Genomic DNA, 11446 nt, shown 5'->3' with positions numbered 1-11446 from the left:
AAATGGTGCTCTAAAGCCTAGTATGCAGGCCTAAAGTCAACCACATTTCTTTTGTATAATATATACGTATACACTTATATGTGTGTGTGTATATATATGTGTATCTATGTCGGTTTGTGTGTATAGGCACGAGGGGAATTTCTTGTGATGAAATGAAATTATTCGGTTCATATCAATAAATTGGAGTTATGTACCATCGATGGAATTGCTAAAGCATGATTTGTTCCCCCTCCTTTTATTTATTTTTTTTGGTTTACACACTTTTTGCTTCTTTATCTATGAATGAATCAATTGATTTGACCTCAAATTTATTTTATTTGTTTCTTTTCCCTTTTTTTTTCTATATGATTATTTCGATTTATTAATATATACTAATTTACAAAACAAGAAGTTAGTATAGTAACAGTTGTTTTTTGGTTCTGGTAGGTAATTTTTGAAATTTGAATACTCAAAGTCAATTAACCAATATTTTAGACTTTCCTTAATCCTCTATTCTTCAATATTTTTTTCAATGATTTAAAAATATATAGTTTTAAAATAACCATGAATATCTTCTGTTCATTGTATATATACACTCTTCATGCCATTAATTATTATATTTTTACATTTTCACACCTAAATTTTCATTTTAATCTTAGTCTGTAATCCTTTGTTGTTTTTTTAGGCCTAATACCAGATTTAAATTGATAACCAAAAACATTAAACTAATTAAAAGGGCCCACGACAAAACTAACGAAGCTGGGTTTACGGCTTTTACTGTTGGACTCATTATAATTAAAGTGCGATACTTTTTGAATTATATATGAAATTCGATTCTATTTTATAAAGAAGTGGGTAAAGCTAACACTAACGCATCCCACTTTTACAAAAAAAAAAAAGTAAAATCTTTTAAAAATGGAATGCGTTACAAACTTAATGATATCATGCATCGTCATGTGTGCACCCATAAATCCAGCATATAATATATATATATATATATATATATATATATATATATATATTAACGTACCAAGAATGTTGTTTGTGAGTGGTTATTGACTAATTTTTGTTTTGTAATTAAATAAGCACATACATATCTTAATTTAGTATATAATCCCCAAGGGGGGCAATTATTTAAAAGAAAAGACCGTAGTTAATCATCCGTTTTCGGATTAAAAATGTATAATATCTCATTCTTCCAAAATGACTGAGAGTAGGTAACCAATAGGAATAATCGACCGAATCTGAAATAATAGAATTTTATAATGAAGAAAATAAAAATAAAAATATTAACATTCAACCAAAAAAAAATAAAAAATAAAAAAGGAGCACATGCGAGCCAGTTGTGAAGGAGATTAACCAGCAAAAGGCACATAAAACAGCAGAGACATTTGAACCATCAAATCGATTATTTAGGTTATTGGATCAATAATTGAAAACATTTATATAAATTAATTAATTAAAAAAAAAAGAAATAGAGGGCACTCTGTAAAGTCAATCATCAGAGTGAAGCCATAATCTCAGCAAACTGTAACTGCAGATAGATGTTTTTTTCTAGTTACCTGCTCAGATGCCAAATGATTATTCAGTTTAATAAATATATGTGGAATGATTTATTTTTATTTTTATTTTTGTTATTTTTAAATAAAATAGTAGAGAGTGTTGTAATTGATTATAGTATTTATAAACTCTGCATAAATGGCAGAGACAGCATTTAGGGAGGAGAAGGGAGGTTTGGTTGCGTGAGCTGTTTCTGCGTTTACTCTCATATACCATCTCTTCACGTGGAGTCTCTCTCTCTCTCTCTCTGAGATTCTTACTGGATCTAGCGATGAGGTTTCTTCCTAGGAAGCCATGAAAGTCGAGCTAGTTTCAGCAATCTTCTTGCTCTTCTCTCTCCTAAAGAGCTCTGCTTTAAACTCCGATGGCGTCCTATTGATGAGCTTCAAGTACTCTGTTCTTGTTGATCCGCTTTCCGTTTTGCAGACATGGAACTACGAGCTTGAAACTCCTTGTTCATGGCGGGGCGTGTCCTGTAATAACGAATCCAGAGTTGTGACCTTGTCTCTTCCCAATTCTCAGCTCCTCGGTTCCATCCCTTCCGATCTGGGTTCCGTCGAATTTCTTCAAAGTCTCGACCTTTCCAACAATTCGCTCAATGGGTCGTTGCCGGAATCCATTTTCACGGCAAGACAGCTTCAGTTTCTGGATCTCTCCAGTAACATGATCTCCGGCCATGTCCCGGAGACAATCGGCGATGTTCACGATCTTCAGACGCTCAATCTCTCCGACAATGCCTTGGCGGGAAAGTTACCCGCCAATTTGGCGACTCTGACAAACCTGACCACCGTTTCCCTCAACAACAACTACTTCTCCGGCGAGATTCCCGGCGGCTGGAGAGCCGTTCAATTCTTGGACCTGTCCTCGAACCTCATCAATGGATCATTACCACCCGATTTCGGCGGGGACAGTCTCCGGTACCTGAACGTGTCGTACAACCAGATCTCCGGCCAAGTTCCTCCGGCGTTCAGTGCCAACATAGCCGCCAACGCCACCGTCGACCTATCCTTCAATAATCTCACGGGTCCAGTCCCTGATTCTCCGGTCTTCCTCAATCAGAAATCCAACCCTTTCGCCGGAAACTCCGGTATTTGCGGGTATCCGACTCGAAACCCGTGTCCGATACCGTCCTCGCCGTTCAACGCTTCCGACTCACACCCCCGCCATACCGAAGACGATCGGCTCGAACTCTGCAACTGATCCCAACGAAACGGCAGAAACCGACAGAAATCCCGGAACAGGGTTAAGACCGGCGGTTATAATCGGAATCATTGTCGGAGATATCGCCGGGATCGGGATCCTAGTCGTGGTTTTCTTCTACATCTACAGATACAAGAAGAAGAAGAGCGTGGACGACGCTTTGAGGAAAGAAGCAAAGGACAACATTTCGTTGCCATCATCATCATCCTCATCTCCTGAAGAATCAAGAAGATTTGGGACATGGTCGTGTCTGAAAAAAGACCCGGAAGCGACACCGTCCGAGGAGGAGGAGGAGGAAGAAGACGAAGAACAGTACGGTCAAGCAAATCAACGGCGGGGAAAGAACTGGGAAAACAAGAGAGGGACATTGGTGACCGTTGATGGAGAGAAGGAGCTTGAGATAGGGACATTGCTCAAGGCCTCGGCTTATATTCTTGGAGCCACTGGCTCGAGTATAATGTACAAAGCCGTGCTCGAGGACGGTACCGCACTGGCGGTGCCGGCTCGGGGAGAACAGGGTGGCTCAGCGGCGGTTCAAGGACTTCGAAGCACATGTCCGAGCCATTGGCAAGCTGGTTCACCCCAACTTGGTCGGTCTACGTGGCTTCTATTGGGGCACCGACGAAAAGTTGGTCATTTACGATTTTGTCCCCAACGGCAGCCTCGCCAACGCTCGCTACAGTGAGTCTCTCTGTCAATGTAATGGTTCTGGCGTAGGTTAGTAAAATTGCTCGTAGGGAGAGTTGGGTAGGTTAACTGCTCCAACGACAAAGTCAAATTTGCAGGGTCAATTCGGGGTTCACGGCGCAGGTTAGGGAAACGTTATCAACAGATGCTAACTTGCGCTTTTGTTTGTTGTTTTCTACGGACAGGAAAAGGAGGGTCATCGCCGTGTTATCTACCGTGGGAGACACGGCTCAAGATAGCAAAAGGTGTGGCACGTGGGCTGACTTACCTCCACGAGAAGAAGCACGTGCATGGAAATCTTAAGCTCAGTAACGTGCTCTTGGGCCTAGATATGGAGCCCAAAATTGGGGATTTTGGGCTTGAAAGGCTTCTAACGGGCGAAACCAGCTATAGCCGAGCAGGTGGGTCGTCTCGGATATTCAGCAGCAAGCGATCCACGATGTCTTCACGAGAGGTCGCGTCTTCTGGGCCGACACCGAGCCCAAGCCCAAGTTCGGTGGGGCCCATATCACCGTATTGCGCCCCGGAGGCACTCAGGAGCCTGAAGCCGAGCCCGAAATGGGACGTGTTCGCGTTCGGAGTGATACTGCTGGAGCTGGTGACGGGGAAAATTGTGGCCGTGGACGAGATAGGGCTGACGGTGGAGGACGGGAAGAGGGCATTGAGGATGGCTGACGTGGCGATAAGGGGTGAGTTGGAGGGGAAAGAGGAGTTTCTGATTGGCTGTTTGAGAATGGGTTATAGTTGTGCATCTCCTCTTCCTCAGAAGAGACCGAACATGAAAGAGGCTTTGTCGGTTCTTGACAAGTTCCCTTCTTCTGCCAAATCTCCATCCTTCCATTATGGACACTAAACCCTTTAAAATGATAGTTTTTTTCTTATTTTTTTTTTACTAATTCGAACCCTCTAGCTGAATCAGAAGTATATACATGAACCAGAACCCCTCCTCTCCTTTTTTTTTCTGTTTTTTTTTAAACCTGTGTATTGTTGTCTTCTTGGTTTGGTTTGGTGTCTTGAAGTTTGAAAGTTTACACTTATTTGTTTTTTGTGGGTGTCACTGAAGTGTTTGTTTACTATAATCATATTTTTAGTTATTAGGGACGGACCAAATGTTGTTTTATCTTTGCTTTTTACATTTAGGATGTATGTTACTTCGTATGGTTCTTGTCAGTGTAGTAAATTTATTTCACTAGGTAACAATTTAATGAAAGTTAAGCAAAGTCCGGAGCCAACCCGAAGTCTGTTTCGGGTAATTTTAACCGGTTCGTGAAACCGGGAATTTTCTCGTAAACCGGATCTATCACAGCTATCGAACCAAACCGGATCTATTGCATGTAAGGAAACTTCTAATTCTTTGGCCCCCAAAAAACTCAAAGCACGACCTATCCTCTCCGTCTCCTCCGCCGCAGTTTCAGGAGCGCAGAGAGAGAGAGACCAAACCTCGGAGACATAGACATACCGATAACGGGAGAGAGAGAGAGAACGAAGGTTGTATCTCAATGGAATCCGGATCCACGGGCGGTGCCGCCGACGATCGGCAATCGACCGAATCGTCGTCCCCGGCGGAGGCCGTTTCCCGGCTGAATCACGCCGTGTTGCAGCGGTACCAGTATCTTCTCGACAAGACGGTCCCTCACATTCTCTACCGTTGGATCGCGTGCCTCGTGATTGTCTTCATCTACGCCCTCCGCGTCTACTTCGTCGAAGGGTTCTACATCATCACCTACGCCATCGGCATCTACCTTCTCAACCTCATCATCGCTTTCCTCTCGCCTCAGGAAGATCCCGAGACGTCGCTCGATGGCCCGTCTCTTCCCACTCGCGGATCCGATGAGTTCCGTCCCTTCGTCCGCCGTCTCCCGGAGTTTAAGTTCTGGTTCGTCCCTTTCCCTTTGAGTCTCTCTTCTTTCTTTCGAATTGTTTCCGCTTCATTGGGTACTCACTTCCTGGAATTTTCCACAATGGATCGTATTGCGTTATTTGAATTCGTCTAGGGTTCCGATCTGTGAGGCCAATGGTGAAATTTGGGTATTGCATTATAGGTTGTTTATGTGAAAGTTCAGAGTTGATAATCAAGTTTGCTAATTTATTTAGATATGAATGTTCCTGAATTGCATTTGGATTCTCAATATGTGAATACATTGGATTTCCTCTCTGGAATAGATGTCAGTACAATGATCAATAAGCTTCAGATTTGGTTCAAATGGAAGCTGACGACCCATAATTCTTTTGGTTTTCCATGTCTATTCTTGTTGAGTCAAGCGACCATGTAATGAATGACCATTCATGTTGGCAAATGTCGTTTCTTGATGTGTATTCGATGTCGTTCGAATCTTGTGGCCTTCCCTGTTTTGATTTTTGTCTGAAAGTTTTCGTCTTTCTGGTGTTTTTTCTTCTTCTGCAAGGTGGTCTATCACTCGGGCTTTTCTCATCGGGTTTGTGATGACGTTCTTCGACGTCTTTGATGTGCCTGTTTTCTGGCCAGTACTTCTTTTCTACTGGGTGATGCTCTTTATCGCCACGATGCGGAAACAGATACAACATATGATCAGATACAGATACGTGCCTTTCTCTTTCGGGAAACAGGTACTATCCATATTCTTCCCAAACCTAAGTTAGCATGTCTGAATCGGTCGAATGACAGATTCTAACTCCATTTACCGGTTTCTTTTCGACAGCGATACGGCAAGAAGGCACCTTCAACCGAGAGCACAGACTGACCCACCCGAGGAAGCATTCGTTCAGGTCAGTGGTTGATGATCCGAACCTACTTACCGCACGCTGATTTTGCCCCCCGTCAGCTTATTTAGGAAACGAAAAATCGATCCAAGAGGAATTCGGTAGTTTGAGCCAGGTGGATTTTCAGGGTTTCGCTTGTTAATTCTGGATATTTACTGGTTCTGCCTGAACAATGTATTGTTGTATTCACATTTTGACAATGAATAAAATGGTTTCAGTGTATCGACGACCATATCATACTATAAATGATTAATGATATAACGAAATTGAGTTCAATACAGAGTGATAAATGCTTCGCTTACAGCCAGACTTCATAGTCTATCGCGAAGCTATCTTTTCCAACGAGTACGTGTTTTGCTTTGATTATACATACAACAATCATATGATTATAAATTTTAATCGAATTGCAAATGGCTGGCTAGTTTTCTGCTCAAGCGCTGCTGATGATCTTAGTCTTGGAATCACGAACCGGGTTCGGGCTGAACTTAACCGGGTACGAAGATTCAATTGCGATCCCGCACTTACCAGATTTCGACCGGGCCAAGTTCCTCTCCATTTTGATGTAGCCGTTCTCGCCCCACTGTGGACCCCACGAGTTCCGGACGAGCCAGTAGTCCTGACCGTCCTCCGTGCCGTACCCCACCGCCACCACGCCATGGTCCACCTTTGTACCGCATTCTCCCGTGAACACTCCCTGTCCCAACACATCGCAGGCACAAAACCGGTTAACTGTTAAACCGGTTCAACCGGTTTGTTTGCTACGTCAAAGTGAACGTGGTGGAAGCTTACCGAAAGGTAGTGCTGGAAAAATCTGCCACCGGCTTCAATGGCTACACTGACGGGCTGATGAGCCACGGCCTTTTTCAGTGCCATCTCGTCATACGGTGGAACATCCTCGTACCCGTCGATGCTCACAATCTTTGCATTCTTCTGCGAAACCCATTACAAAAAAAAAAGGGTATATTAAGTATCCATCAAAGAGTTTTTCCGACATATTCAGAAAGAAACTGAGAGTGATACCCGAGAACGATCACAGATTCCATTGGCGCCACGGTAAGGATAGTCTTGCTCGGTGTCTAACCCACCGTTCTTGACGATGAACCGAAACGCGTAGTCCATGAGCCCGCCGTTACAACCTTGGTTGTACGATTTGTCGCAATCCACAAGTTCTTGCTCGGACAGTGTTATGAGCTCGCCTGTCACTATCTGGTTGATCCCTTCTACTGCTGCAATCGTCGAGAATGCCCAACAACTTCCTGTATCGTTCAGACATGAACCCTTTTAAGTCTCTTCTCTGTTGCTGAATAGTTAAGATTGTAGATGAATAATAATGTCCGTTTAGAACACTTTACCGCAAGTTCCTTGGTCTTTGACAGGACTAACGGCCCCTCTCTGTCTCCAATCCACCGTCTCCGGCAACATCTCTCCGTTCACGGCGGCGTATCTCCGGCTGACGTTCTTGGCCTTGGCGACTCGACGGGCCGACTCGCTCTTCATCCCTAGGTACAAGCTCCGGTACTCCTCGTTGGTCAAATCGGCGAACTTGGTCAGACCGAGCTTGTACGTTGCGTTCGTGTTCTTGTTGTGGTTGTGTTCGTCGATGAATCCGAGGTTGTCTTTGAAGATGTTGAACCTTCTCTCTTGCTCGTCGATGCCGTTGTAAGTTTTCCCGTGCTTCGCGGACCATAGTATGTACATGGACCGCACCTCCTCCTCGGTTCTCCGGTGGCCGTCCGATGGGAGGCGGAGATGGTCGTCGGGGAATGACGTCGTGGACTCACCGGAGGCTAAGGACGCGACAATGGATAAGAGCACTAATGATAAAAATCGTGATGAGGCCATTTTTTTTTCTTTTGGGATATATTTGATGATATGTTTTGAATGTTTTGAGGGTTGGGAATGTGTTATGGGTATTTATAGTGGGATTTTGGTATTTTAATATTCGCAAGTTGGTATCCATATTAGAGGGAAGAAAGAGAATGGGCAATCAAGTTGGTCCATATCTCCAATGAAATGAAATAAAAATTTGATCTGCCACAGTGTAATAATAATATGGCGCGTATATTTATTTACATTGGGAAATCTGGTATATTGATGACGTCTTCTAATTGAAAACATTACATGTATATAATTTAATCATTGCCATATACGGTTAAACCATATATAACGGCCTTCTGTTCGTGTAACGATATTCGAGTTATAGTCTTTATATAAAAGTTTATACAATGTGTGAAACTTTTATAATTACAGTTTGGATAATCATACCAAAACTATAGAAGGATTGTTTCCATTAGGATATGTTATATGGTCAAGTAGACAGTATATTTGCAGATTGGCCTTATCACCCCAAATATTTATACAACAAGATAATGAATTTTCATCTCATTGAATTGGTTTCGTAAATGATTCATGGAAAGTAACACGACGACATTTTATTTTATTTTATTTTTTGTTCGGAAGATCGTGTATTAATATCAACCACAGAATTAGTTTATTATATTAAAAAATACTACCTCTATTTCAAAATAGTTGTAGATCAAAATATTTGTAGTTTTATATTTTCAAAACATTTTTTTATAATAATTTTTAATTTTATATCTACCAAATTTCAATGTATTATTAATAATTGTATTGTTTTTATCAGGGGCATTATCAAAAATACCCTTAAAATGCTATTTCTACTTCAAGACCTACCCTGGTCACATGTGACCAATGTGACCGAAATATAGTATGGTCACATTTTGATTTTTATCGATTATAACGTTAAATTTATGGTGATCACACTAATTCATTATGTTTATACCTTGTATATCTTACTAATCATTTGATTAAAATATCATAAATTTAACGTTATGAACAATGAGATCAATATGTGACTACACTATATTTCGGTCACATTGATCACATGGTCACAAGGGTAGGTGTTGAAGTAGAAGTAGCATTTTAAGGGTATTTTTGATATAATGCCTTTTTATCATCTATATATGATCTATTTTTAAAAAAAATGTGAAATAATTTAAAACAACAAATATTTAAAAAAGAGAGATTTTAAAAGGGAGGGAGTAACATATTACAAAATTCACGATGCTTTTATTGTCCTTCGGAGCAGCTCTGAAGCCTAGGGAATGCAAGCCTTCTTTCCCCAAAACTGCATCTCTCTCTCTCTCTCTCTCTCTCTCTCTCTCTCTGCCTTGACATATCAGATTTCATGGCATCGAGATTCAAAGGTTTATGGAGTCAAACAATTCGTCTGTTGATTACCAGTTTTTCTTACAGATAAATCACTCCAATATCAACTATTAGAAATGTCAAAATATCAACAGCTCTATGAAATTCAATGTCACAACATTTTTTTTAGCTGAGTTTGTATCGATGGAGCGCATAAATCACAAATCAAAAGATCAGTAATCTAAGAAGATTAAACCAAGAGGACCGATCAAATCCAATTTGAGTTTTATATATAATTCAACCGATAAAACGTGAGTTCACAACGTTTCGAATAATAAATTTAGGAAAAGAATGTATAATATAAATTATATGGTTGATCTTTGATTTCGGAATTAGTTTGAGTTTTGGTTTAGACTATTTGATTATAAAAAAACAAAATCGGTGGTTAATAATTAAGTAAATCGTTAGCTTATTCTTCTTTGGCAAGAGAAAATTAAAACATTTACAGAAAAACGCTACGTACGAACCTTTATTATACAGTCTTGATATGTTATCAACTTACAGGAGGATATATTTTATGCTTTCTCGAAACTCTCATAACAACTTTTTTCGGAAAAAAGCAAAAAAAAAAAAGGAAAAAGGAAAAAGACAGAAGCAGTTGAGTTCCAGAAGTTGCGGTTCCCTGGCACATGGAAAAGCACCACACATCGAGAATGCGACTAACTAAAAGCAAATATGACGTCACTTCAGCAGCCTTCAATGAATAGTTTTACCTCACGTATAATACGTTGATTTACTGGATACGTATACGATTTTAATTTGTTAAACATATATATATACGCGTATATATGCGGGGTGCCGGCGTATTAATGATTGAATTAATTACATCACATGCACGAGGACGTTTCTTTGGAGACGTATGATGTCTGGATATGTGTGAAAACCTCTGGGTGCCCGAGCGGACATTGCTCCTAACCTTTCAACATTGTGACATCATTAAAGCTAAAGATAACATTAAAATGGATTAAATAATTTATCCGAAAAAAAGGATGAATTATAATAACCATAAACGAAATTTATTGAGAGCTTGATAAAGTTATAATTCAACAACAAACACGTTAATAGACATATTGGGTGTTATTGAAGAGAAGTGGATATATTATCGGACCGCTCACGAAGTTTAAATATTCTAAGAATACATAGTTTCGTTCTTTTGCATATGTATTAATGTTTTTATCGTTTACTCGACAAAATAATATTTAAAAGGATTTATATTTTCATACAGAAAATATCCCGATGGATTTGTCAATAAAGCAATAAAAAAAATAGATTTAGAGAGAATCTTTTATTGGAGAAGTAAGTTTCAAGGGAATCTTTTAATGGACAGATTCTATCGGGAATGGTGAAGAGAAGAGGCGGCCCATACTCCGCCGCGTGATTTACTTTCTCATATTTTCTTTTGAATTATGACAACCAATGAGTGGAAAAAAATAAGGTTCGATGCGAAATCCCTGAAAAAAAAAATTCTAACTACCAAAATTATCGGGTTTTCGGGCCGACTACATCTCTCATAGTCCAGAGATAATTTCTGTACCGTAATTAAATTGCACATTTACTCTCCAACCAACGACCGTAAAACTTGAATTCATTTCTATCTTGTTTTTTTTATATAATGGTTGTGTTTCTATCTTGTCATCACATAAAAAAAATAACAGCAAGCAACAGTATATATTAAATATTGTCTTAGCGAATATTTTTTTCGGAATCTTGAGTGCAATTCTTATAAGTGGACCGCAATGGATGAGGATAGAATAACAAAAATTGTTACATTTTTTTGTCAAAACATATAGTGTATCTATATATGAAAAGATTGATATTTGTATGAGTTTAATACGGAAAAAAAGGGGAGATACAAGAAAACTAAAAGACGAAAAATAGATAATATAGTCAATAGGAATGGTTCGCCTTATCGCAGATTTGAATAGTCTTTTTTTTTTAACGAAACAAGACAAAAAAAGGGATGTGTCCGAGAAAGAGGGCAGGGTTCAGACAAGAAGCGAGGGAACTGAAACTGAAACGGTCGGTTAGCCCACTTCCCCTCTCTGACGCTCTT

General features: G+C 40.1%; 3 protein-coding genes across 3 annotated transcripts; 2 read left to right on the top strand and 1 right to left on the bottom strand.

Moving 5' to 3' along the window:
• The first annotated feature begins 1666 nt into the window (after positions 1–1666).
• On the top strand, positions 1667–4523 carry LOC104819859 (probable LRR receptor-like serine/threonine-protein kinase At4g37250). Its single transcript, XM_010550129.2, is given in 4 exon segments — positions 1667–2684; positions 2686–3237; positions 3239–3420; positions 3612–4523. Coding segments are annotated over 4 exon segments (2253 nt in total). The 5' UTR covers positions 1667–1833; the 3' UTR covers positions 4280–4523.
• Positions 4524–4795: 272 nt separating this feature from the next.
• On the top strand, positions 4796–6389 carry LOC104819858 (protein RER1C-like). Its single transcript, XM_010550128.2, has 3 exons — positions 4796–5302; positions 5832–6012; positions 6105–6389. The coding sequence occupies exons 1-3, from the start codon at positions 4926–4928 to the stop codon at positions 6144–6146; spliced, it is 600 nt and encodes a 199-aa protein (XP_010548430.1). The 5' UTR covers positions 4796–4925; the 3' UTR covers positions 6147–6389.
• A 13-nt stretch (positions 6390–6402) lies between these two features.
• LOC104819857 (germination-specific cysteine protease 1) lies at positions 6403–8055 on the bottom strand. Its single transcript, XM_010550127.2, has 4 exons — positions 7518–8055; positions 7186–7421; positions 6955–7095; positions 6403–6859 (listed from the first exon to the last, which is right to left on the bottom strand). Exons 1-4 carry the CDS (start codon positions 8005–8007, stop codon positions 6596–6598), a joined length of 1131 nt encoding a protein of 376 aa, XP_010548429.1. The 5' UTR covers positions 8008–8055; the 3' UTR covers positions 6403–6595.
• Positions 8056–11446: the final 3391 nt, after the last annotated feature.

Source organism: Tarenaya hassleriana, unplaced genomic scaffold (assembly GCF_000463585.1).
Source record: "Tarenaya hassleriana unplaced genomic scaffold, ASM46358v1 Cleome3, whole genome shotgun sequence".
NCBI classification, from domain to species: Eukaryota; Viridiplantae; Streptophyta; class Magnoliopsida; order Brassicales; family Cleomaceae; genus Tarenaya; species Tarenaya hassleriana.
The sequence above is the reverse complement of the archived record's forward strand: the minus strand, read 5'-3'. Positions and strand labels throughout refer to the sequence as shown.